The sequence below is a fragment of the Canis aureus genome, chromosome 29 (assembly GCF_053574225.1).
Source record: "Canis aureus isolate CA01 chromosome 29, VMU_Caureus_v.1.0, whole genome shotgun sequence".
Taxonomy (NCBI): Eukaryota; Metazoa; Chordata; class Mammalia; order Carnivora; family Canidae; genus Canis; species Canis aureus.
The window spans coordinates 40,609,210-40,637,185 of record NC_135639.1 but is presented as its reverse complement, the minus strand read 5'-3'; the positions used below and the strand labels follow the sequence as shown (position 1 = coordinate 40,637,185).

The following is a 27,976-nucleotide window of genomic DNA, read 5'->3' as shown; positions in this document are numbered from 1 at the left end:
TGCTATCTGTTCTGTTGACCTGGCAGAGCTAGAGCTAACTGCTCTGATGAATCCTGACAGATTTTAGAAGTCTCTGGAAACACTGCATTGATCACAGAATAACATGATGCACCTCAAACCCTGCCTTGAGGCTGATTTTGGTGGATCTATGTATAAAACCTTTATATGTGTTGAGCAAACATGGGTTGAGCCCAGCATTGAATGATCTTTCTCTTTCTGCATTAAGAATCGGGCTGTTTGTTGTGTACACTCTCAAGCCTTCTTCGGTGAACGAGAGGGAGATCTGCGTGGATGGGGGCCTGGACTCCTCGGTGCCTGGTGAGAAGACCTTTCTCAGACACCAGCCTGAAGGCTGCAGGCTGAGTCTTATGGCACCCCTGAGAGCCACCTGTATTGGGGCCATTGTGTAGAGGAAAGGGCTGAGGTGAAGGACAGGGAAGGTATCCACAACTGAGCAGTTGTTCCCAATTACTGGCTTGTGAGGTCTTAGTTTTATGAGGAGGACTGCAATCAGATCAAATTGTATATTCTTCCTTCACAACCTTAAATGTCTTCTAAGACATCCAGGATAAAACTCAGTTCCCTATAGGCCAACAGGTGGAATCCTTCAAGATCCAGTTTCTGCCTACTTTCCTGGTTGAATCTTTCCTACCCTTGCTCCTCCAATGAACCCCATATTCAGCGCTGTGAAGCACCTGCACATCCTCATGTGTGATGGTCTGCCCTCCAGCCATGCTTTGCACATGCTGTTCCCTTGGCAGAAATGCCTCCCCTGATTCACCCCACTCCCTACTTTGCCCACTGCACTAACCATTCCCAGTCCCACCAAGCCAGATCAAGTCACCTCCTCTGCTTCTAGAGCCCTTGGGCTTACTCTAATGCATGGATCTGTGATTTGTTTCCTTGAGTTTCTCTCCTCCCAATCAGGTGAAGAACAAGAGCTATGTCATGTTTCTTCTGTTAGGGCAGATATGAAGGGAACAATCACTGGCTACTTTGTTCTGGGCCCTCCAGATCCGTGCTGTCCAAGATGGGAGCCTCTAGCCACATGTGGCCACTAAAATTTAAATTTTAATTGATAGAAATGAAATACAATTAAAAATTCAATTCCTTAGTCACACTAGCAATGTTCTGAGTACTCGATAACCACACGAGGCTAGTGGTTACTATGTTGGACAGAGGAGGTACAAAGCATTCCTTTCATTGCAAAAGATTCTTTTGGACAGTGTTACTTAATCTAGAAAAATCTCTTATCCTTAGGTCAAAAATCTGAATAGTAGGAATTGATATTCCCATTTTGCAGATGAGGAAATGGAAACTCAGAGAGATTAAGACCTTTGGGGTCAGAATCCCAGAGAGAAATCTGACTCTACTTCTCCAAGCTGTCTTATCAGTCCTATTTCTGCAGCATGGTTTGTGTGGCCTAAATTAGTTGTAAAATAACTGGTTAACCAAGGGAATGAATGAATGGATAATGGGACAAAATTTAGTCCCCCTCCTTATAGGGACCTCATTCTGAACTCTACTATCCAAGCTCTGTTTTTAGTGTAATATTGGCATGCCAAAGGCCTAGCCTGGAAGCACATTGAGATTGAGTACTAAAAATCTCTACCACTCTGTTCCCAATACCTCCCATAATGCCCAGGAAATAGTAGGTGGTCAAGAAATGTTGCAGCCTATGATAATGTAAAAAAACATTCTTCTAGTGAAAGATAAATTTGACCTTATTTTTAGGATTGTTTTGGGGGGTGGTAGGAAGCATCAAAAACATTTCCAGGTAAAGGGAACTTTAGAAACATTTCCTGAAATTATTTTTAAGTCTTGCATAGAAGTCTAGACTCCAACGCCAAAATTTCGAGTCCCATCCATGCACAAATTCCTGTGTGAACTAAGCATTTGGTGAATGATTGCTTACTGCAACACATATTATGTCTCTTTACATCCGTTTTCTCTCAAATCTGAATTTCCCTTTTTTGTAGCTGGAAGCCAAACATCTGGAAAGACAATCTGGCTCAGAAACCAGTTGCTGGAGATGCTGTTCAGTGTAATATCTTCCTCCCAACTTCATCTGTCCTCTGAGTAAGTAGTTCTGGGAAGAGTGATTTGGCATGAGGTTGCCTCATACAGGGTGCAGTATTAAAACCTTTTCTTAATGAAAAGTTTAGCGTCTCTGAGTTGGTTTTCTGCAGTGTATTTCCTGCACCAGTCAGAAAGAAAATTATATTCTCTCCACCAAATAAAGCAGACCTTGCCCTAAGATATTCTGATACAAATGTGCAATGGGCATGAGTAACTCCAAACAGATTTGGTAAAATTACAATAGGCTCCTTTTGTCACCATTGCTATAGTATAATTGTTATTGTTTTGGCAGTTGTGACAACTACTGATTTTGACGTCCTGTACTTGGCAGACAATAGAATGGAGAAATGGTTAGCCTAAATAACATCTATCAAGGAAAAGGCTTGCCAAATTCTTCTGCTATTTTATTCTCAATTTTTCAGTTATTTTTCCAAGTTAGAAAAACAAGTATCTGCTTTCAATTAACTTTGAAAACAACGTGTTAACCATAAAATTCCATTAATTCTCTCTCCCTGACTGCTGCTTTATGTCCAACTCCAGCGTCACTCATTCAACAACTGTTTGTTGAGCCCCTACTGTGTGCCAGACATCATTCCTCACTGCAGGAATATAGTGCTGAGGAAGTCAGACCAGATCCTTACTCTTGCTGAGTTGACATTTTCATGTGTATTTGTGTTTGGGAGAGGGAGGAATGGGGTGAGGAGTCACCTCTCAGTAAAACAGCCTTGCAAGTAGTGCTTAAAGTCTGCATTCCTCGAATCAGAGCATGATAGAAATGGAAGATGCCTTGGAGATGAGCTAGTTCAACTCTTTTCCTTTTTCATCTTTTTGAATGAGAATATAGTGTTCTGCTTAAGCACTGGGGCTCTGATCTCTAGACCTCCTAGGTTCAAATCCCAGCTCTGCTTCCAGAAAACTTGGGGAGGTTAGTTAAGCCTTCCATACCCTCTTTTGTTCATCTATCTGAGGATAAAATTAGTATCTGCTAAAGATGGAAATTAATATGTGGCTGGCCCTAGGCACAGTGTCTGGAATACTATAAATACTCCATAAGCGAACTGCTATCATTATCATCTCACCATCACTGCCATCATCATCATCATCACAATCACCACCATCAGCATCACTATCATTATCATCATCACTACCATCAAAATGACCAGAGCTCATCAAGAGCCCTGCCAAATTCATCCATTTAGTAAACAGAGGCAGGGATAGAAGAGAGGACCACTTCTTGATCTCCAGTCTGGTGACCACAGCCTCGCTCCCTAGTCTGGCAGCTAGAACTGAGAACACTGCCCAGCAAAGATAGACCCTTTTTTGGCTCCCAGGAGGCAGAGTCCTTTGCTGAGCCATTACCCCTGAGGTTTGGTTACCCACCCCTTCCAGTCCCTTCCAGCAAATTTGTATTCTCCAAACTCATCATTCTATTTTATTTTTTTAAATAATAAATTTATTTTTTATTGGTGTTCAATTTGCCGACATACAGAATAACACCCAGTGCTCATCCCCTCAAGTGCACCCCTCAGTGCCCACCACCCAGTGACCCCCACCCCATGCCCTCATCCCCTTCCACCACCCCTAGTTCGTTTCGTTTCCCAGAGTTAGGAGTCTTTCATGTTCTGTCTCCCTTTCTGATATTTCCCACACATTTCTTCTCCCTTCCCTTCTATTCCCTTTCACTATTATTTATATTCCTCAAATGAATGGGACCATATAATGTTTGTCCTTCTCCGATTCACTTATTTCACTCAGCATAATACCCTCCAGTTCCATCCACGTCGAAGCAAATGGTGGGTATTTGTCATTTCTAGTGGCTGAGTAATATTCCATTGTATACATAGACCACATCTTCTTTATCCATTCATCTTTCGATGGACACCGAGGCTCCTTCCACAGTTTGGCTATTGTGGACATTGCTGCTAGAAACATCGGGGTGCAGGTGTCCCGGTGTTTCATTGCATCTGTATCTTTGGGGTAAATCTCCAGCAGTGCAATTCTGAGTCGTAGGGCAGGTCTATTTTTAACTCTTGAGGAACCTCCACACAGTTTTCCAGAGTGGCTGCACCAGTTCACATTCCCACCAACAGTGTAAGAGGGTTCTCTTTTCTCCACATCCTCTCCAACATTTGTGGTTTCCTGCCTTGTTAATTTTCCCCATTCTCACTGGTGTGAGGTGGTATCTCATTGTGGTTTTGATGTGTATTTCCCTGATGGCCAGTGATGCAGAGCATTTTCTCATGTGTGTGTTGGACATTTCTAGGTCTTCCTCTGTGAGATTTCTGTTCATGTCTTTTGCCCATTTCATGATTGGATTGTTTGTTTCTTTGCTGTTGAGTTTAATAAGTTCTTTATAGATCTTGGAAACTAGCCCTTTATCTGATACGTCATTTGCAAATATCTTCTCCCATTCTGTAGGTTGTCTTTTAGTTTTGTCGACTGTATCCTTTGCTGTGCAAAAGCTTCTTATCTTGATGAAGTCCCAATAGTTCATTTTTGCTTTTGTTTCTTTTGCCTTCATGGATGTATCTTGCAAGAAGTTACTGTGGCCGAGTTCAAAAAGGGTGTTGCCTGTGTTCTCCTCTAAGATTTTGATGGATTCGTGTCTCACATTTAGATCTTTCATCCATTTTGAGTTTATCTTTGTGTATGATGAAAGAGAGTGGTCTAGTTTCATTCTTCTGCATGTGGATGTCCAGTTTTCCCAGCACCATTTATTGAAGAGACTGTCTTTTTTCCCAGTGGATAGTCTTTCCTCCTTTGTCGAATATTAGTTGATCATAAAGTTGAGGGCCCACTTCTGGATTCTCTATTCTGCTCCATTGATCTATGTGTCTGTTTTTGTGCCAGTACCACACTGTCTTGAGGACCACAGCTTTGTAGGACAACCTGAAATCTGGCATTGTGATGCCCCCAGCTATGGTTTTCTTTTTTAAAATTCCCCTGGCTATTCGGGCTCTTTTTTGATTCCACACAAATCTTAAAATAATTTGTTCTAACTCTCTGAAGAAAGTCCATGGTATTTTGATAGGGATTGCATTAAACGTGTAAATTGCCCTGGGTAACATTGACATTTTCACAATATTAATTCTGCCAATCCATGAGCATAGAATATTTTTCCATCTCTTTGTGTCTTCCTCGATTTCTTTCAGAAGTGTTCTATAGTTTTTAGGGTATAGATCCTTTACCTCTTTGGTTAGCTTTATTCCTAGGTATCTTATGCTTTTGGGTGCAATTGTAAATGGGATTGACTCCTTAATTTCTCTTTCTTCAGTCTCATTGTTAGTGTATAGAAATGCCACTGACTTCTGGGCATTGATTTTGTATCCTGCCACGCTGCCAAATTGCTGTATGAGTTCTAGCAATCTTGGGGTGGAGGCTTTTGGGTTTTCTATGTAGAGTATCATGTCATCAGCGAAGAGGGAGAGTTTGACTTCTTCTTTGCCAACTTGAATGCCTTTAATGTCTTTTTGTTGTCTGACTGCTGAGGCTAGGACTTCCAGTACTATGTTGAATAGCAGTGGTGAGAGTGGACATCCCTGTCTTGTTCCTGATCTTAGGGGAAAGGCTCCCAGTGCTTCCCCATTGAGAATGATATTTGCTGAGGGCTCTTTGTAGATGGCTTTTAAGATGTTGAGGAATGTTCCCTCTATCCCTACACTCTGAAGAGTTTTGATCAGGAATGGATGCTGTATTTTGTCAAATGCTTTCTCTGCATCTAATGAGAGGATCATATAGTTCTTGGTTTTTCTCTTGCTGATATGATGAATCACACTGATTGTTTTACGAGTGTTGAACCAGCCTTGTGTCCCAGGGATAAATCCTACTTGGTCATGGTGAATAATTTTCTTAATGTACTGTTGGATCCTATTGGCTAGTATCTTGTTGAGAATTTTTGCATCCATGTTCATCAGGGATATTGGTCTGTAATTCTCCTTTTTGGTGGGGTCTTTGTCTGGTTTTGGAATTAAGGTTATGCTGGCCTCATAGAACGAATTTGGAAGTACTCCATCTCTTTCTATCTTTCCAAACAGCTTTAGTAGAATAGGTATGGTCTTCTTTAAATGTTTGATAGAATTCCCCAGGGAAGCCATCTGGCCCTGGACTTTTGTGTCTTGGGAGTTTTTTTTTTTTATTTTTTATTTTTTATTTTTATTATTTTTTTTTTTAATTTTTTTTTTAACTTTTTTTTTTTATTTATTTATGATAGTCACAGAGAGAGACAGAGAGGCAGAGACACAGGCAGAGGGAGAAGCAGGCTCCATGCACTGGGAGCCTGATGTGGGATTCGATCCCGGGTCTCCAGGATCACGCCCTGGGCCAAAGGCAGGCGCCAAACCGCTGCGCCACCCAGGGATCCCGAGTTTTTTTTTTTAATTCAGAATTTTAATTATGTACATAAATAGCAACATGAGAACCAGGAGTTCTAATGCTGGACATTATCTCTAGGTGAAAGGATTTCCGATTAGTCCACTGGTAGTATGGTATCACCCAAGATAACAAAGAAGCCTGGTATAGTGTTTCCTGAAGAAGAAAGCCAATTTACTACATTCAGTACTGACTTCTCTGCCATTTTTCTGTAGAAAATGCATGGAGTTTCCAATGTTTACCTATAACTGATTAAAATGGGCAGAGCATGGAGCATTCTACTTATTTTCAGGTGAATTCTTTACATTTCCTGGCTTTTGAAAGTTCTCCTTCCACAAATCTTCTACAACTATGTATCCTCGTAAACCCCAGTCATATAATTTCTCCCCACTGACCTGGACAAATATGATGGCTTGTTGTGGATAATAAAGAGAGGCAGCTGGTCCCATGAACCCAGGTGGATACACGAGCTTCTTTATTTTTGACCCTCTAGCCAAAAGAAGTCCAACAATGCCAGCAAAACCAATAACACCAAGTCTTGGAAAAAATCCAGGAGGTGCATTTTGGAGATATTCATAGCTGTCTAACCCCCATTGAACCAAGCTCTGCATCTTGGGCTTTGTTTGCGAGTACATTTCCTGACACCAACTTGTATATGGCTCGCAATAATGTCGGAGATGTGAAATGCTTTCTTCAAGCTGGGTCCTTGGCTCCTCCACATATTTAGATTGACCCTTAGGAACCAAGTAGAGTGAAAGCTCAATAACCTTCACAGAAGTTTTGTGAGGTGAGTCCCTTTTAGGTGATGCATAGACTTTAAAGGTGAGCAGACTCAGGCTGGCTGGCCCCACAGACCTCCGAATTACTTTGAACATGTTGCTGGCAGAGGTGGCTCTGGACACTGGGGAGGTTTTTGATGACTGCTTCAATTTCCTCCCTGGTTATTGGCCTGTTCAGGTTTTCTGTTTCTTCCTGTTCCAGTTTTGGTAGTTTGTGGCTTTCCAGGAATGCGTCCATTTCTTCCAGATTGCCCAATTTATTGGCGTATAGCTGTTCATAATATGTTTTTAAAATCGTTTGTATTTCCTTGGTGTTGGTAGTGATCTCTCCTTTCTCATTTATGATTTTTTTAATTTGAGTCTTCTCTCTCTTCTTTTTAATAAGGCTGGCTAATGGTTTATCTATCTTATTAATTCTTTCAAAGAACCAACTCCTGGCTTTGTTGATCTGTTCCACAGTTCTTCTGGTCTCGATTTTGTTGAGTTCTGCTCGAATCTTTATTAACTCTCTTCTTCTGCTGGGTGTGGGATCTATTTGCTGTTTTGTCTCTAGCTCCTTTAGGTGTGAGGTTAGCTTGTGTATTTGAGTTCTTTCCAGTTTTTGGATGGATGCTTGCATTGCGATGTATTTGCCCCTCAGGACTGCATTTGCTGTATCCCAAAGATTTTGAACGGTTGTATCTTTATTCTCATTAATTTCCATGAATCTTTTTAATTCTTCCTTAATTTCCTGGTTGACCCTTTCATCTTTTAGCAGGATGGTCCTTAACCTCCACGTGTTTGAGGTCCTTCCAAACTTCTTGTTGTGATTTAGTTCTAATTTCAAGGCATTATGGTCTGAGAATACGCAGGGGATGATCCCAATCTTTTGGTATCGGTTCAGACCCGATTTGTGACCCAGTATGTAGTCTCTTCTGGAGAAAGTTCCATGTGCACTTGAGAAGAATGTGTATTCAGTTGAGTCCAAATTCATCATTTTAAAATTCATTTTTGAGGGGATCCCTGGGGGGCTCAGTGGTTTTGCGCCTGCCTTTGGCCCAGGGCGCGATCCTGGGGTCCCGGGATCGAGTCCCGTGTCTGGCTCCCGGCATGGAGCCTGCTTCTCCCTCTGCCTGTGTCTCTGCCCTTCTCTCTCTCTCTCTCTCTCTCTCTCTATGTCTATCATAAATAAATAAAAATAAATCTTTAAAAACAATAAAATTCATTTTTGAAAGTGACAGTTAAACATATACTTTGCCTAAACTTATAAAGAAAGACGCATAAATATTGGACTATTCCACTTAGATTAATTTTGACTTGTGTATTTGAAAAGGGAGTTAACTAACCATTATGTGTTTTATGAGACTGTACTGATGTAATTAGATGGGTGGCTAGTCAGACACCATAACTATAAACACTAGTGGAGTAAGGCTATCAAGGGGCCTGTACACTTGTCTATCTTTTGATAGTTTCTGATTGCTTTGAAAAGCTCTGGCCAACATACAATCAGCCATTAATAAAAATATTTAGCCATTTAACAGCAACTTTGCCAGCATTTTATTTTACCATTCCTTAAAAATATAACATGTACTTCACTAAGTAATATCCTGATTAACCTTAATTTGCTTATCCTAGGTGACGAGTGAAGCTGGACATTCTTTGTATTTTCTGGATTTGTCATTTGCTCATGGACCGGGAGATAATTTATTGATTTATTGATCCCTGCAGGACAAAGGAAGAGATGTTTCTGAACCTGGGGCCTGACTGGTTCCTGCTCCTTGTGCAGGGCCACGTGCATCCCAGCACCACTGTGCTGGGCTTGAAATTGCTGCTGCACTTTTTGTCAAGCCCCTCCCTCCAAGGGCGATTTAAAGATGGTCTGTCTGCGGGATCCTGGGTGGAGCACAGCTCTGAGGGTGTGGACATTGTGATAGGTGAGTGTGCAGCCTTCTCCAGGAAGTGGTGGGCCACCTCCTTCTGGGCTTCGAGTGAGGACCTGCAAAGCTCCTTCCTGCTTGGGGCCTTCATAGCTCTAGCAATAGGATCACCTTGACCCCTGACCCGGATCAGCCCCAGTCCCCTCCTACTTCCTGGTTAGGATCCCCTTTGTCCTTTGTCCTGCTTTACAGACACTGGGGGCTTCCTTCCATTCCTCAAAAGCTCCTTAGCTCTTTTCCTCTTCCTGAGACGTTCCCCCAACCCACTATACCAGCAAGGCTCTCCTGGCTGGTGTGGGTTCACCCCTCAGTGCTCAGTTCAAATGCCACTTCCTCCAGGAGAGGGGGGTACCACCTGAATTAGGGTGCCTCTGTTAGACTCTCTTTGCCCCTATTACTTTTCTTGTCAGAATTCGCAAGCATATATTTATTTGAGTATTTAATTCCTTAATGTCTCTCCTTCCCCCTACATTCTAGGTACTTGGTGAGGGTCTGGGGCTCCATATATTTTGTTGAAATACTATGTCCCTATTGCTTAGTATAAAGTTGCCCTATTGCATCTAAAGTAGTAGGCACTAAATAAGTATCTGTTTTGAATAAATGAATGGATGAATGAATATGTCAGGAATAAGTAAAGGAACTCTTTATTGAATACTTTCTTATGCTCATGTATGTATGATGTATATTTTTATCCAGTGTTTCTATGGGATGAGTAGGTGGCAGGGAATTTCTTTGTGTGTCCAATCCCCACCTTGACCAGAAGAAATAGCAATTGTTCTCAATTGGATTTTGTGCCCCTGCCACTTGATCAATAGATAACCTGAAGAGCCAGCCCCCCATGCCGGACCAGAGCCCTTGCCTGCTTCCTGGATTCCGTGTCTTGAAGGACTTTCTGAGCCACCATGTGCATATTCCAGAAGTCTACCTCATTGTGTCCACCTTCTTCCTGCAGACGCCTCTTACGGAACTGATGGATGGGCCCAAAGTAGGTGCCCCTGGGATGGAGTGACATACCTGGTTTTCTGATCCCATGTGACTAAGGTGTTCCCTAAGATTCTCCACCCCTACCTCCATCCACTTCTTCTAATTCGTGTCGTTTGCTGACCCACTTGTGGTGCCATCCCCTTAGCTAGCTCTTCAGATTCCCTGAGCTCCTGGGCCACTGCCTTCCATCATCCCTGTCAGCCGGTCTGTGTTTTTACCAGTCCCACTTTAAATCTTTCTCCTTCTGGGCATAGCTAGAGAACTCACATGATGATGGGGGTGTCATGGGGAGGTGAATTGCTGCCACTATACAATTAAAGCCTCAGTTTATACCTTCTGAAAAAGCATGTCTCTTTACCTTAGCCATGGTCCTTGATTCCCCTGTGTTTTAGTGTAAACACATATGCTTTCAAGTCTTCTGCTTCAAAGCTGCCCTTTTCTCAGATGACTTACTCACAGTGGGAGTGAAGGACCCCAGAGGAGGGCATTACCTTGGCACCCCACTCTTCACCACCTATTTATGCCGTGGCCCTCTTCATCTATTGTCGCTGGCAAAGAGTAGCTCTCCAGGCTGATCTGGATTCCTTCCCCTCCTTTCCTGAGTGACCTTACCAGTGATTGGTCCTTCTTTCTCCTATATTTCCAGCATCTCCTATTCTATGGACTTATTCCTCACAGACCATAAGTACAGTGAACTGTGTCCCACCTAAAGCCAGAAGCTGCCCCCTTGACTCACATTCTTGACTAACTGCTGTATTATTTATCATCCTTTCCTTAGCCAAATTTCTCCAAAGAAGGGCCTACACTTACTATGTATAGCTTCTCACCATATACCCAATCCCTCATTCATTTGTACCACATCCAAGGCTTCATGAGCTCCCCTGTGGGATCGGGTTCAGACTCCATAGCTGGCATCAAGACCCTTTGTGATTGGGTGCCTACCTTGTCTCTTCAGTCCAGCTTCCTTGCTTGCTTGCTCTTTGTGCCGTGGATCTCCTGAGTCACCTCTCTAATAACACCGGCTACTTCGTGCTCGCCTCCCCTGTGCCTTTAATGAGCTTTCCTGTCACTTGCCTGGAGATGTGTCCTCTCTCAGTACTCAGCTCAGATTCCACCTCCTGCTTAGATCTCTAGACAGGAGCAATCATTCCCTCCTGTGTGCCTTAGCACACCTCCCTCTTATATGCCATCGTCACAGTTACATAATTTCCTGTCTCCTTAGCTACTGAGGTCCTCAAGAACAGACCCTACTTCTTACTCACCTTCGTTGGTGCCCCAAAAATAGTAGATTCAGAAATTGTTCCTCAGTCTCAGTTGTGTTGAATTAAACTTCACTGAATTGAAATTGGGGGAGTGGCATGGCTCTGTAAATAGAAGGCTAGAAAATCTACCTCTTGCACATCCTTATATTTGATCTATCTAGATCTTTATATATGCTAATAGTATTATAGATCACACTTCAAAATAAAGTTCTTAATATGCTCTGCCAAGGTCACTGAAATCCCGTATTTCTATTTCTCCAAGAATATATTGTAGGGAACAAACATCTGCTGAATGTCAGGACTCATGAGAGATGTTTTACATATTTTATTTTGCTTGATATTTATAACCATCCCATGGGGTGGAGAATGTGATTTTCATTCTACAGAGAAGGAAACTGAGTTGCCAAGAGGCTGAATAACTTGCATAAACCCTGCTTTTAAAGTAGCAAAGTCAGGGATCCCTGGGTGGTTCAGTGATTTAGTGCCTGCCTTTGGCCCAGGGCGTGATCCTGGAGTCCCGGGATTGAGTCCCGCATCAGGCTCCTTGCATGGAGCCCGCTTCTCCTTCTGCCTGTATCTCAGCTTCTCTCTCTGTGTGTGTCTCTCATGAATAAATAAATAAAATCTTAAAAAAAAAATAAAGTGGCAAAGTCAGATCTCCCGACTGGTCAACCCCCATGGTCCCTCTGCTATACTTGGCACTTTCCCCAAAGGCTTTGAATTCCTCATATGGAATCTCATTTACAAAAATTCATTAAAGTTGATTGTGATCTCAAACCAAATGAAAGAGCTAAACTCAATACAAATTGCTGGTGGGTCTGCAGCATCTTCTTGGAGGCATGTATTTCCCCTAGGCACTGCCGAGTGACTGAAGTTCACCACATAGGCCAGCCACCAAGGCTGCTACTGTGCTGTTTTGCCTTTCCAAACACTCAGGCCCCCTGGGAAACACGATGGGCTGGCTGGAAAGCTGGTTCCCTTGGTGTGCTGCTGGACATCTCTCTACATCCCTTGCCCTCTCTTTCAGGATAGGTTGGATGCCATGCTTCGGTGGCTCTTGCAGAAGCATCACAGTGAAGAAGTCCTCCGGGCTGGGCTGTGCACTGAAGGTGCCCTTCTGCTCCTGGAAATGCTGAAAGCCACCATGAACCAGGTGAGATCCATTCCCTGCATCTCATGAGGAGGTTCTAATGGGAAGACAAGTTTGGAAGAGTCACATTGACTTTTTCCAGCAGCTTCCCTCACTGATAATTAGCAAGTGTTATTCAGAACACTTGGTAGAAGAGGCAAGGTGGGTTCCTCATGATCACTTGGCTGCTCAGTGGAAAACCTAGCCTAAACGTCCCCAGTGGAGTTTATGCACTCTTGCCAGAAGATATTTGTTTTTCATTTGTTTAAATATTTGATTTTCTTCACTGGGTGATTTAATGCCTTCCAGTAAAGGGAACATTTCTGTTTTAGGTCAGGAGCTTCAGGGGACTTGTAAAGGGTGGAAAGGGGCCTCTTCCTTCAAGGAACTCACATCCACCAGGACAGGTGGGGCTCCAGTGTGACTGAGCTGTGAGGTAGAAACCTGTTAGAGAAGACAGGTGCTCACCAACTACATACATGACATGGAGAGCCATTAATTCAGGCCTTCAGGGTCCATTAGAGATAGGTTAAAAAGTTATTTTCAGCATGGAGGCAAATGTGAGGCGGGGTAAAGGCCATGTGGCCTGTGAATGGGAGCAATCATGAGCCAGATGAACAAGAACTTGCATGGGAGGCTGAAGACTTCTGACTCTGTTCAGTAGACCCCAAGGGTGACTGGAGGCTTGTCCTGTGTGGGGAAACCTTATTGCTTCTATAAAATGATGCATGTTTACCTTTACAATTTAAACAAAAGAGAAAGATAGAAAGTAAAAATCACCTGAAACACTCCCAGGCAGAGATAACCACCATGAACTTTAGTGAAATGTTCTTCCAGACACCTAAGATTATACCATATTCGCACAGAGGGTTAGGCCACATAAATTCCTCTTGTGTTTTTTTCCCTCAATATGTTGTTGGGAATAATCTATATTTGTACATGGAAATTTAGGTTGTTTTTCAGAATGTTCATTGTTATAAAAAGTCTATAATGAACTTTCTTGAGCAGATATCCTTTCCCTGTAGTTTGATATTCTCATTAGTGTGAATTCTGGGATGTAGGTTGTTAGGTCAAAGTGTCCTTGATATATTTTATTTTGATGCACTTCTCAGGAAGGTTGCATCAAACATTATACATACACGCTCTTCCATCTAATGTACATCCCGCCATCCCATATGTGAGTGCCCATCCCAGTCCTCATAGCCCCAACAACATTGCCCAACTGGTGATTTCATGGTCGAGTTCACTTATATTTATCATTACTGAAATTGATAGCATTTTTCATATGCTTATTAGCCATCCCTATTTATTTTTCTGTGGATTTATTTTTATCTTTTGCCAGTTTTTCTCTGTGCGTATCTGTGTATGTTATGAGATTATGCTAAGAAAGTATAGATAATACTTTTTGCTCTTTTTAAAAACAAGAATGTATATAATTTTTAATAATACTCTTTTAGCATGTGATTAGGTGATCATATGCTTTTTTCTTCTAGCCACTTACCTACAACAAATTGCATCAATAGATTTGATTGTTCTTATTCCTTTAGTGCACCTCCTTCTTCTGTTTGTAAATATCTTATTTATGATTTTGAGTGCATATTTATAAATGATAGTGGGCTGCAGTTTTCTTTTTGTTATGTTTGTCAGGTCTTGATATCAGTATTATGCTAACTTCACTGAAAAAAAAAACCTGTTTTTCTTTCTTTTTATTCAAGAAGAGGTTAAATCCATAATTCTTATATTATTTAAATTGTTCCTATGAAACTCTTAGGCCTCAACTTTTTTCATTATTGCTTTGTTTAGGCTCTTAAATGTCTCTTTGACCTTGTTTAGGTAATAGATATTTTAGTCAGTTTGTACAAATGGTCTCTTGATTTATTTAATTTTCTGTATGATTATTTCCCCCTTCTTATTCAGTATTTGTAGACTCATGCTGTATTTATCCCACACCCTCCCATTACCTAAGGAGCTGAGGACTTATAGATTGATTTAATGAACCAACTTTGGATATATTCTCCTAATTTTTTTTCTGTCTAATTCTAAGATCTTGGTATTTGGCATCTTCAATTTTTTTTTTTTTCTAGAGCTAATGTGATGCAGTTTTAAAGACCTCTTGACTCATATATATTTTTTAATGTCCCTATGGTTAAACTTTTTGGTTTTTTTATTGCTATCATTTTCATTTTGTTTTGTCCTAGTCAGAGCATGTGATCTGTATACTCTCCATCTTTGGGATACTTACTCATGTTTCCATTATAGACCTAATGTTCAATTAATTTTTGTGTTGGGTGCCTGCAAAAAAATGCATATTTTCTGTTGCAGCATAAAAAGCTTGTTACCTCTCTAATGGTTAATGTTACTTTTTTCTATTTGATGTTTTTAATGTTATTTTTAAAAGATTTTATTTATTTATTCATGAGAGACAAAAGAGAAGCAGAGACCTAGGCAGAGAGAGAAGCAGGCTCCATGCAGGAAGCCTGATGCAGGATTCGATCCCAGGGCTCTGGGATCACACCCTGAGCTGAATGAAGGCAGATGCTCAACTGCTGAGCCACCCAAGAGTCCCAATGTTATTTTTAAAAGCAAACAAAATGAATAACATGAAAGCATGTAAAATAAACAAAATATATAGTATGCTGAGAGGAGTAAAAAAAAGAAAACCCAAACATTTACATTATAAAGTCAAACATAAAATGGTTATCTGATATATTACAGGCGTGCCTCTTAAACTGGGTGAAAAGCCAAGACCCAATCTTCTGAGATCTAACAAACATGTAACAAAAATCAGAGTGACTCCAAAATTGTTCTGGTTTAATGAACACATCTGTCTAAAAGCATCATTCACCAAATATAGTAGACAAACATTGCAGTGTAGAAGGCAAAGATTGGAAAGATGAGAGAAAAAGGCCAGGGACTGTACTGTAGGAAATAACTCTAACTAATGTTTCTCAGTTTATTTTATTTGTTTTAAGTTTTGCTTTGAACTTTACTTGACATCATTCCCTTACCCAGTGGTAACTGTAAATTGGTTTGCATGTTTTTGAACTTGTTGTGATGTGAACTTGAGTACCTATCATATGTACTCTCTTCATCTGGCTTCTTTTACTCATTGTTATGTTTGTGGGATTTGCCCCTGTTGTTGTGTATGTCAGTAGTTCATGCTTTTTTATTGTTGAGTAGTATTTTTTTGTGACCATCCATCCATTCTGGGTTGTTTCCAATTGGTAATATGTACACTATGTACACATCTTCTGTGGATGCATAGTCATTTCTGTTGGAAATATATCCAGAATGAAAGTGGGCATCATAAGCTGTACATATGACTTGCTTTAGTAGATATTGTCAAACTGTTCTCCAGAGTAGACGTGCCAAGCACATGCACCAGGTCTTCCTCTGCCAGGGTTCTAGTTGCTCCACATCCTGGCCAATGTGTTGCATTGTTAGTCTTTTAGATGTTAGTCACTCTGCTGTGTGCAACTATCCTTTGGAACAGACAGCTTTATATCCACTGTGCAGGTGTAGAAACTGAAGCTTATGGAGGTTAACTCAGTTGCACAAGGTCACAGAGGGAGGGCATGGTGGAGGCATGTGGGTTCAGCATTAGCCTTACAGTGCAGGTTACTAGCATGTCTGAGAACTTACAGGGGTCACTGTTGTTCAGTACATCAAGTCCAAATTCCTCTTTCAAAGTCTGAGTCACTATGAAATAAGCCTGAAGTGCTAAAATGTCTCCTATTCTTACAACAATCTTCTGAAGTGGGTCATGTCGGGATCCTTGTTTTACAAGTGGGCTGAAGCCACACCATCAGTAAGTGGCAGAGACAGCATTCAAACCAGGCAGACTGACTCCAGAAAACGCTCTCTGAACTCTGAACTCTGGTATTCTCCTGTAAATCTAATGTTTGCCCTGACAACCTGTTGGAGAAGCCAGAAGCAAGTGACTTCAGAAACAGTGGCTCTGCTACCTGTTCAGCCCAAACCAAATCCTTACCATATCCTGTGAATGAGATTTGAAACAGCTCTCCAAAGGTCCCACGCACACTACCTTTCCTTCTGCGTTAGGTTTGTTGGTTCCAAGTACTTGATAGCTACTTGGTAAACAGGGACATTGTAACTCCTGCACACAGGGATAAGACTTGAGGTGAGCTGGTGGAGAAATGAGGAAGCCACAGATGGGGAATCCTGGGACTGAGGAACCCAACATCCACCTATAACATCTGTAGGAGTAGGCCGAGGCCCATTCAGTCTAACTGTTGGCATGGCCCTTATTGTTGGATGACCCTGATATTAATTGCCAGGCAGTCCATTCAGGGCATAGCAGGACCTAAGGCAACTGCTGGACGTGTGAAAACTAGAGTCAGTCTCCACTGGCTGGGCATGGCTGCCCAGGGGAGCTGGGCTTCTTTGGGGCACTAGTGTGCAGCCAGGATGGAGACTCAGCCATGTGGCCAAGGCCAGGTTATGGTGTGGGGGCAAACAGGTGCCCAGGTCCCCTCAGGATACTGGATATCAGCTCAGTGTAACATGATCCAATCCAGACCCCTGGCTGGTGGGGCAGGGGCTCCTCAAGATCTGCCGACCCCAGACAAGGTTTGTACAGATATTAACCAGGGAAGAATCCACACCTGGGAGTATTAGCATTGGGCTGGGGAAGGCTGGAGTCTGACTGGTGAGTCCCTTGAGCACAGAGGCTGTGTCTAATCACACAGAGGCAGAATAAGAAGATAGCCAGACTTTGTAGCGAGATGCCTGGGTTCAGTTCCTGGCTTTGTCCATTATCCATTGGGTAACCTTTGGTAAGCTACTCACCCTCTCTGTGCCTCTGTCTTCTCATCTATAAAACAGGGGTAAGGGATCCCTGGGTGGCTCAGCGGTTTGGCGCCTGCCTTTGGCCCAGGGTGCGATCCTGGAGACCCGGGATCGAATCCCACGTCAGGCTCCCGGTGCATGGAGCCTGCTTCTCCCTCTGCCTGTGTCCCTGCCTCTCTCTCTCTCTCTCTCTCTCTCTCTCTCTCTCTGTGTGTGACTATCATAAATTAAAAAAAAAAAAAAAAACAGGGGTAAATGTAGAGAGTTGTGAGAGGAGAAGAGGAATGTGTGTGAAGACCTTGGAACAATGCCTGCACATATTAAACCCTCTCCCAACTGATGACTGGTATCCGGGGCTAATCCACAGACTTAAATGTCTATAATTAGGTGTCTTGTTGACAGTCTCAGAAATCCTTGGATTTCAGATCCTCTGGCTCCTCTGCAGCCCCTAGTCGCGCTCCCATGCACTGCCTTTCATGAAGTGTGCCTTCAGCCCTCAGCAGGCTCTGGAGATGACGCCTGGGAACAGACTTTCCCTGCCAGTGTGCTGCAGTTCCTTGGCCTTGTACACAGCACCTACCCTCAGGACCCTGCATGGCGGGCCCCGGAGTTCCTCCAGATGTTGGCTGCAGTCACCTTCCCTCTGGGAACCCATAAGGTAGGACATGTCACTGCCCTGCCCAGTAAGAGCAGGGATAAGCAGCATCATGCTTCAAGGGCAAAGAGAGAAATTTTTCCCTACCTTCACCCCAAATTAAAATGCATTTTAAGGCAACTTGGCTGAAACGTTAGGTAAAAAAACTGGGGTAATTTTCCATTTTTTGGCTGAGATTCAGCTTGAGGTTGCTTTCAGCTCTGAGATTCAGTAATTTCCTGAGTTGTCCGGAATCTCAGTAATGAGGAACTTGACAGACCAAGTCCAGTTCCATATGGAATACTCACACACTGCTAATGTGAAGCAACAAATTCCATCCCAGGAAGCCAGTGGGCCATGTACCAGATGGGAGACAGGGAACAGGAAGTATCCTGTCTTCTCATCTCAGGCCCCTCATCCTGTTTGCTGGCCTTGACTTGGGACTTTTTGTGGTCTGAGGGTTTGCTGAGGGCCAGCTTAGAGCCAGACAAGCCGAGGCTGGGAGGGCAGAGGACCAACTGGCTCCTGAGGATGCCGCATGTGTGGGCCAAAGGAAGAGTGGCCTGGCAGGCCCAGGGGACTGGAAGTGTTTGGCAGCTGAGAGGAACAAGTGAGGATGGTGTGAAGGGCACGTGCAGGAGAAGCAGGGCAGACATCCCCTCATCACGCCTAACATGGTGCAGTAGGAAACATTCCCCAACAGGGAGGGTATACTAGTGACACCTATTTGCAAATTCATAACTACGGCTACAGGAACATGTTAGAAGGCACGCAGTGTTAAGTGGAACATTTTTTTGTTTTGTTTTGTTTTGTTTTTTTTAAGTGGAACATTTAGAAGCTGTGCCAAGCACAGTGTTGGCATATAGTATTTGCTCCATAATTATTTGCTAAACAACCAAATGGATAAAACCAGTCTGTTCTTTCAGCTAATCTTTTCTAGAAGTGTGTTCATGTTCACAGCTGCCGCCTGCTGAATACCTACAGCAGTCCTGAGTTTGATGCTCTACCTAACTTTAGTAGCACCCTAAGCAGGTGGTTTCTGTAGGGGAGAAGTGAGATCCAGAGGGGCCAAGAGGGGCTGAGCAGTTTCTGTTGCATGTAGTGGGGGCTGTGTGGCCCATCTTACAAAATGTTTGAGAGAATGAAAGAGGCCACAGTTTACATGAGTCATGAGTGACAGAGTCAGGATTGAAACCTTGCTCTCTGACCCGAAAGCCCACATCCTTTCCATCAGTCAGTTTAAAATAAAATTAAATGGTCAAATAAAATTTGAGTAATTAGTTTCAATGAAAAAAACTAAATATAAAGACTAGAAGATTTACAAAAAGATAAAGTGGTTTGGTGAGTTAATACCAACTAAAGGAAAATATTGGAAAAGTGGGCATTAAAAAAAAAGATATAGTAAAGAGCAAAGGAATTCACTGTGGGCAGTGCTGCTGGAGGGGTGGTGGATGGGACAGAGGCCATCTGCCCCTGGGGCCAGGCAGAGAGGAAGGACTATCCCTCAGGATGCCCCCCACCACCTCCCAAACTGGGGCCTCTGGAGGGAGCCAGGACCCTGAAGTCTGCGGCCTGACATTCTTCATCCAGATCCCCACCTTAGCTCTGACACCCGCAGGCCAGGCTCACCATCTGCTGAGCTGAGGTTCCAGGCGACTGCCTGCCAGCAGCCCACACTCTGATCCAGAGCTCTTCCTCCTCACACTCAACAGTTCCTGCCTGGGGGCAGGTCAGGCCCAAGGTCACCTCCCCAGTGACCGCAGATGAGCCAGATCCTGTCTTGGGACTCCTGGCTCCAGTTTCAAAGTGCTTATCCCCACACCTCCTAGCCTTGTCCCAGCTCTGAGTCCGCTTCAAAGGCCTTTGTTGCACAGAAAACGTGATAGGCCCTTGTCGTGCCGTGCAGAAGGCTGGTGGCCAAAAGTCTTCGATTTGCTATAAATATATATGGCATCTTTCCAGGCAAAGCCGCATGGAGCTAATTAATACAGTCACCACCTCCCTAGGTGCCCTTAAATTCGTTTTATGGCTTAATTAAGAACAGCTGCATTAATTTTATGAATGAGCAAAGGGAGGTGCCAACAGATAAATACGCATGGAAAGTTCATGGGCCGGGAGTCAGGAGCCCCTCGCTGAGTGTCCTTGGGTGTGTCATTCAGTCTCCCAGCATCCCCATGTCCTCCTGGATGGATCTGGGCTGACAACTCCAGCTTCATTGATCTAATATTTTAATAAACATAGAAATGGGAAAGTGAAGGCCAAGGGGCTTCAGGGGTTTGAATGCCACAATTTGAGGAAGTCCTACTTGTCCCCCCAGAGGGTCCTGTCTGTCTATAACTGTGGAGCCTGGCAGGCAGTAAAGGTAAGGGCTTCACCAGCAGGTGAGAACAGGCCCTCTTGACCACAGCCCATGGTACCAGGCATTGCCATATGCACTGTTCTCTCATTGTGGCCTCATGTGTCTTTGTGAGGCCTTTTCATGGTTGTCATTTGACCCATGGTGAGCTGTGGCTCCAAGGAGGGACATGGCTTGCCCAGGACACACCCTGGGCTTCATCACTGAGCCCTGCAGTCCTCTCTTGCTGTATGCTCAGCTTCTTTCCATGATTCCTGCCTATCTCATATTCAGAGACCACAGCAGGCTGCCTGATAAGCAATGGAACTCTGGGCAAATTGCCTTCCTCCTCGGAGCCTCGATTTTGTTACATGTTAGTGGGTTTGATAAGAATCCCACCTGTGCATGCCTCACAGGTGGATGCGAATGTACTCTGAGGCAGGGCAGCCCCCTCATGCTTGGGTTCTCTTATCTTTAAGGAGCCCATGACTCAGCCCGCCCAGAATGCCAGCAGTCCTGGGGCTGAGGCTGACCGTGACGGCATTGCAGAGCATTTACAGGCTCCTGCCAAGTCACATCCCACCCGGAAGCAGCTGAGGGAGTTCATGCAGCTACTCTTGAGGGAGTTCTTGCTGGAGGCTTCCAACCCCAAGCAGTGGCTGCCACTGGAAGTGCTTCTGGAGGTGAGTTACAAAGAGTGTTTTGGGGCCGCGTGCTGTGGGAGCAGGCCTGGGGGGACATGGGCACCACAAAGGCAGAGGATGCCCAGAAAGACCTGAGAGCTCATCCTTTTTTGAGAGCTCATCTAGGCCTTCAGATGAGAACATCTCCTGGGACTGCAGGGATGTGGTGGGAACCGAAGACCTTTGCACAGCAGGGAGACCACCAAGCAGCATGGAGATAGATGGCTGAGGGCAGGTCTTGGCCAGGTCCCTAGAAGCAGAGCCTAAAGCAGGGATTTTTGGTAAAGTCATTTGGGGGCTGTGCTCTCAGGGGAAGCAGAGAAAGGATACAGAGGGGGACGGGGGAAGAGCGAGCTAAGAAGGTCTCTGCTGTAGTCTGGTCCCAAGGGGAACACTGGTGTGCTAGTTGCATCCCAGAGTTGGCCCCACCTTGAGTTCTTGCCCAGTAGTCATTGCCTGTGGGTCCTCCACAACTTGCCTCCTCCACCTAGGAAGTGAACATCACCTCTTAGGTGAGGGAATTTCATCAACAGAGGGCGATACCCTGGAGAAGAGGCAGTTGTGAGCTGTGGGCAGCCTACATTTCCAGCAGCTGTGGTATTAGCATATGGGCCGAGCAGGTGGGCACTAAGTGGACATGATGGCTGTGTGGCCTTGTGGCCATGTGGCCACTCTCTTAGTCCTTAGTATGCTTCTAGGCTTTTCCAGACAGTGCCACCAGCCAACAGAAGCGAGATTTCCAGTCTGAGATCCTGCTTTCCACCATGGAGATATTTCACACGATGAGTGGAGGCAACGTGCCCTTGCTCAGAGGTAAGTGGAAGTGACTTTCTCCTCCTTTATGACACAAAGCTTCTGACAGCCTAATGTGAAAGCCAGTGTGCCCACCAGCCCCTGGCCCAGCCCCTGGGTCACAGTGCCACAGGGCCCCTTGAGAGCCATGGGAAGCTGCACTCTACCTGCACATCAGTCCCTCCAGGAATCTGCAAGGAGAGCTCACCACCCCTGCCCAGAAGCCCCAGGGGAGGCACACTTGCCACTTTTCATGACATCGTTGGGCTACTCAGAGCCTCTGAGCTAAAATCAGTTCTCCTCTGGCTTCAGTAGGAGTGGCTTCTTCCCATGAGGGAAGTCAAGATGTCACCTGGAATTTAACATTCTTCTGCTCAGCATCTGCACCCAAGACTGGGCACAGCAAGTATTTCTTAAATGGAAAATGGATGAACCTGGATGACGATGTTGCCACTACCTGTAAGAGGTTCAGATCAAAGCTGCCTTCAGAATGCTTAGTTCTAGGGCAGCTGTACCTTCCCAACAAGATTAAACAAAAGTCCTCCTTGTAGTTTCTGAGCCATAGAATCCTTAATGATGTGGCTGGTCTTCCAGACTCTTCCTTGCCCCAGTGTGGCAATTCTGACTTTGCATCTTTCTTGGCGAATATCTGAAGGGCAGTAAGGAGAGTGGTAAAAAACATATGCTGGTAGTTCCAGTTCTGCCGTTGGCTCTGTCACTAGACAGCAGTGTGACTCAGGGCAGGTCCCTGAAGCTGTGGGTGATGATGGCAACTGTGGTTAAATCAGAGGGTTGTTGACAAGGATTAGCTGAGATCATCACATCTCCATCTGAGCACAGCGCCTGCTGTGGTGGTAAGCACAGACAGATGACATACAGCTTTATCCTCTGCCCCCCATGGCAAGAAGGCCTTGGGTCACTATGACAGCCTTCCCATTTACCTTATGCCTTCAATTCTCCTCCACCCTTCTTCCAAATGCCTACCAGAATAAGTGCTGTCCCTTGCTTGTCTTCTTCCCACTTGGTTTATGCCACTGACTAAATTGTTCAACACCAATTTAGTTTGGAAAAAAAAAGTGTGTTCATTGGGCACCTACTGTGTATAAGACCCCATTTTCCAGCAACAGAGTATACAGAAGGTTACATTGGTTATACAGAGGTGAGTAAGATGTGGTTGGTTACCATAAGGGGCTTGGTGAATGTTGTGGAGAGAAGGCTGTTCAGACTGATGATTTCTCAGACCTTGTCTGTGTCCTCACTACCTCCACCCCAGACAGTAAAGAGCCTCAGCCAAATGCAGAAGCTGCTGCTGCTCCTTCACTCGCAAACATCTCTCACTTCACCCAGAAGCTGGTGGAGAAACTGTGCAGTGGGATGTTCTCAGCAGACCCCAGACACATTCTTCTCTTCATCATAGACCACATCATGGTGGTAAGAATCCTGGGACGGCCACAGTGGGTGGGGGGATCTCCTGCTGACCCATCAAGTGTCTGTATGACACCCTTTTGGCTTCTGTCTAATTGGATCTATTTCCAGGAAGGACCCAGAGTCCTGAGATTGATGGGAGGAAGGAGGAGGACCTTTTTGGTGCAGGTAGCACCTGGTGGATGTTGAATGCCCTACAGGGCTCTTTCCTCCAGCCACCTGAGATCCATCTCAGAGAGTGTGAGCTGCAGCCCCCTGTGTTGGCACTTGAGCTCTGTCCCCTCCTAGATGCTACAACCCCCACTTTGGGCTTTTATTGTGATTGTTGGTTTAATCTTAGTTATTGTTATTTCTCATCAACAAATGGCCAAGAAGTTCCTTATCTCCAAAAGCCGTATTTCATTTCATTTTTATTATGTACCTTCATGGGTCATATGTGGGCCTTCCTGAAGTTGCCACAAGTATTTTTTCCTAGCCTTATTATTCCTGCATGTGCTCTCCTTCTCTCCCCACATCCATCTATATATAAACACCCACACATAGAAATGCAGTTATAGATACACTTTCAGATGTAAGTTAGTTGTGTATACATGTGCACACATTCTTTACTGTACATGTGTACACACACAGAGAATCACACAATCTCAAAATTCTAGAGTTGAACCCTTTACTTTGTCCTTACCTCCCATTCTGGAAACTTTTCCTGACAAGTGGCTATTCAGTCTTTCCTTGAACCCTTCTTGTCTGAGGAGTTCACGATGGCGTGAGGTGGTCCTAGCCAGTGGGGTGCCTGTGATTGCTGGAATACTAAAATCTGTCTCCAGAAACTCTGCCAGTGGTTCTCAGCATGCCTTCTACGGCAGAACCCAGGGGAGCCACTCTCCTTTCTCTTCACACCTCGTAGAGAGGGTGACATCAGTGTTCCTAAGATACTTCTGTCTGTGGAGTCAGCCACAGACCCAAGGACTGGGCCTGGATATAGCCCCTAGGGTGATAGTTTGGTTGATGCATAGTTCTGGGCAAGCCTGATAAGAATGTGTTCAGATGCTTCCTCAAGGATAACCCCAAGATGGGAGAAACATGCCTTGTTGGCTCTGAGGGGATTAAAATCAGGGTCTTGGGCAGTTGTGCTGAGAATTGAGAATAGCCACTGAGCTCCCATCTTAGTTCAGGCTGCAATGACAGCACTGTAGACTGGATGGCTAAGCAGCAGACATTCTTTCTCACAGTTCTAGAGGCTGGAAGGTCCAACCAAGGTCAAGGTGACCGAAGATCTGGTGTCTGGGGAGGGCTCTCTTCCTGTTTTGCAGATGGCCATCTTCTCATTGCATCCTCATGTAATGGAAAGAGAGTGGAAGCAAGCTCTTTCTCATCCCACCATGAGGGCTCCATGGTCATGACCTACTTACCTCCCAGAGACCCTGTCTCCAAATGTGATCACAGTGGGAAGCTAGGGTTTCAACACATGTGTTTCAGAGGATGCAAACATTGAGTTTATAGCAGCTCCCTACTAGTCAAAGCAAATACTCAGAGCTAACATCAAAAAGTGGGTGCCCACTGGGGCTGATGTGCCTTCAGGGGGTGCCAGGCCAGACTCGACTCCACACATATCTGCCATTCTTCTCCCCTGCTCGTTGCCTGTGACTTTCACAAATCTTAACTTCAGGTTGGCAGATGGGACCCATCTGAGGAGAAGGACAGAATACTGATTTCCAGCAGATTTAAATAAAACTTAAATTTACGTGTAAATGCTTATATTACCTATGCTATTTATGTATGTATGTATGTATGTATGTATTTATTTATTTATTTATTTAAAGAGTTTATTTATTCATGAGAGACACACAGAGAGTGAGAGGCAGAGACATAGGCAGAGGGAGAAGCAGGCTCCATGTAGGGAGCCTGATATGGGACTTGATCCCGGGATCCTAGATTCACACCTTGAGCCAAAGGCAGATAGATGCTCAACCATTGAGCCACCCAGGCATCCCTACCTATGCAATTTTAAGAGAGCAATTTATAACTAACAAATTATCTTTCTAATAGACTGAAACATTTTGCAGTGGATTTAGCTATGGATTCTTTTGTTTTTAAAATTGTTAAATTTTAAATTTATAACTAACAAATTATCTTTCTAATAGACTGAAACATTTTGCAGTGGATTTTAGCTATGGATTCTTTTGTTTTTAAAATTGTTAAATTTATTTTTATTGAGATATAATTGACATATAACACTGTATAAGTTTAAGGTATACCACATATTGACATGATACATTTATATATTGCAACATGATTGCCACCATAGTGTTAGTTAACACCTCTATCAAGTCATATAATTATCATTTCTTTTTTTGTGGTAGGAACAATTAAGATCTAGTCTCTCAGCACCTTTAAAGTTTATAAGAGAGTATTATTGTCTATAATCACTATGCTGTGCATTTATCCAGGCATTTTTTTCATATATTAGTTACAATGAAGCGATGAAGCGATGAATAGATGGATGGACCCATCAGTATTAAGTCTATGAATCAGGACTTCAGTTTTCCCCTTTAAGTTTCTCATGTACTAAAAATTACTGGACTCTTATCTCTTTTAGATGATATGGTGGTTAAAAGCACGACTCAAGTGTCTGGTGTGGGTTTGGCCCTTGCTGACCACTTACCCTCTCTGACCCTCAACCTCCTTATCCCTAAATTGGGATAATTTTAGTGCTTGCTTCATGATATTATAATGTCTAAATGAGGCAATACATGTAAATTGTTGCAAAAATGCTTAGTATGGTAACTGGAATATTGTAAATACTTTATGCATAACTACTATTAATAGTACTTTCTTGTACACTGAGTGTCAAACCATGTTACCAGCATTCCAGAAATTTCTGGTTCCCATCTATGTTTATAATATGATGGTGGTAAACTTTTAATTTGTTTTCCTTTTTCAACTTTTAATTTAATTTAATTTTATTTTTTTTTCAACTTTTAATTTTAATTTTTATTTATTTTTATTATTTTTTTAAGATTTTATTTATTTATTCATGAGGGACATAGAGAGAGAGAGAGAGGCAGAGACACAGGCAGAGGGAGAAGCAGGCTCCATGCAGGGAGCCTGACGTGGGACTCGATCCCGGGGCTCCAGGATCACGCCCTGGGCCAAAGTTAGGCGCTAAACTGCTGAGCCACCCAGGAATTCCCCTAATTTTTATTTTTAAAAAATTTCTTTTCAACACAAATTTTTGAGAAGTTCAGATGTTTGAATTTACTTTAGAGATTGTTCACTTAAATAGAAGCTCAAAGATAGAGGAAGGTAGTCCTATTTGAATTTTAGATCACATCACTTTTTGAAATACAGAAGAGACTAAAATTGTATCATTTTCACAGGTAACTGGGTTAGTATCTAAAACTCACAAAGTGTTCACAAGCACCTGTGTGTGTTTATTTTATGATACAGGTCATTGAGAATGCCTCTTCTCAAAAGGATGCTGTCATCAGTGCTTTATACAGCAGTTTAAATAAAGTCATTCTTTACTGCCTGTCCAAGCCCCAGCAATCCCTCTCCGAGTGCCTTGGTCTTCTCAGCATCTTGGGCTTCCTGCAGGAACACTGGGACATTATCTTTGCCACCTATAACTCCAACATCAGCTTCCTCCTGTGTCTCATGCATTGTTTTTTGCTGCTCAGTGAGAGAAGGTAAGAGCTGCCTACTTGTTTCCTTGCTTGCTAGTGGTCCATACAGAAAAGCAAGCTTTAGAGAGACATTTGATTGGGATCAATATGAATGATATATGTATTTTTGTTTATCCGGTTGTCCAAATTATGTGCAGTGCTTGACAATATGGTAGACTGTCCTCAAATGTGTCCACGTAACTGAGCCCCTAGAATCATCATGGAATAGTAATTTACCCCATTTCTACAATGCTCAGGTTGTAAGATACCTTATTTTTTTAATAATAAATTTATTTTGTATTGGTGTTCAAATTGCCAACATACAGAATAACACCCAGTGCTCATCCCGTCAAGTGCCCCCCTCAGTGCCCGTCACCCATTCACCCCCACCACCCGCCCTCCTCCCCTTCCACCACCCCTAGTTCGTTTCCCAGAGTTAGGAGTCTTCATGTTCTGTCTCCCTTTCTGATATTTCCTACCCATTTCTTCTCCCTTCCCTTATATTCCCTTTCACTATTATCTATATTCCCCAAATGAATGAGAACATACACTGTTTGTCCTTCTCCGATTGACTTACTTCACTCAGCATAATACCCTCCAGTTCCATCCACGTCGAAGCAAATGGTGGGTATTTGTCGTTTCTAATGGCTGAGGAATATTCCATTGTATACATAGACCACATCTTCTTTATCCATTCATCTTTCGATGGACACCGAGGCTCCTTCCACAGTTTGGCTATTGTGGACATTGCTGCTAGAAACATCGGGGTGCAGGTGTCCTGGCATTTCATTGCATGTAAGATACCTTATTGATTTCATTTTTGGGACAGGAAACTCCAACACTGAATCTACACATTGATTTCATGATGCAGCCAGATTTCAAAAATATTAACATTTTATAAATGCGATCTTAGAATGGGAAAATATGTAATAGAGTGTATCATGCAAGCCAGGCGTAGTTTTCTACACACACACAATTTAAATTATAAAATGACATCCATAAGCACACTTGTATAAGAAATATTAATAAAAAGAAATTGAATTAAGTGTATATTTTAAAAAGATTTTATTTGTTTGAGAGAGAGAGAGAGAGAGAGCTTGAGTGTGTGTGTGGGGGGGG

General features: G+C 43.5%; 1 protein-coding gene and 1 pseudogene across 9 annotated transcripts in view; one reads left to right on the top strand and one right to left on the bottom strand.

Moving 5' to 3' along the window:
• The window catches only part of WDFY4 (WDFY family member 4), a 285,914-nt gene that overhangs the window by 110,708 nt on the left and 147,230 nt on the right, over nt 1-27,976 (top strand). For all 9 annotated transcript variants that reach the window (XR_013368304.1, XR_013368303.1, XR_013368305.1 and 6 more), the window contains 10 exons: nt 227-318; nt 1,980-2,079; nt 8,934-9,139; nt 9,958-10,127; nt 12,416-12,541; nt 17,820-17,984; nt 20,775-20,978; nt 21,677-21,791; nt 23,044-23,201; nt 26,643-26,881. Coding sequence is in view for 6 of the 9 variants with exons in the window: in XM_077878621.1 (XP_077734747.1) it covers nt 227-318; nt 1,980-2,079; nt 8,934-9,139; nt 9,958-10,127; nt 12,416-12,541; nt 17,820-17,984; nt 20,775-20,978; nt 21,677-21,791; nt 23,044-23,201; nt 26,643-26,881 (1,575 nt within the window). In the remaining 3 variants the exon portion in view is untranslated. The remainder of the gene's footprint in view (nt 1-226; nt 319-1,979; nt 2,080-8,933; nt 9,140-9,957; nt 10,128-12,415; nt 12,542-17,819; nt 17,985-20,774; nt 20,979-21,676; nt 21,792-23,043; nt 23,202-26,642; nt 26,882-27,976) is intronic.
• On the bottom strand, nt 6,726-7,322 carry LOC144300880 (MICOS complex subunit MIC26 pseudogene; annotated as a pseudogene).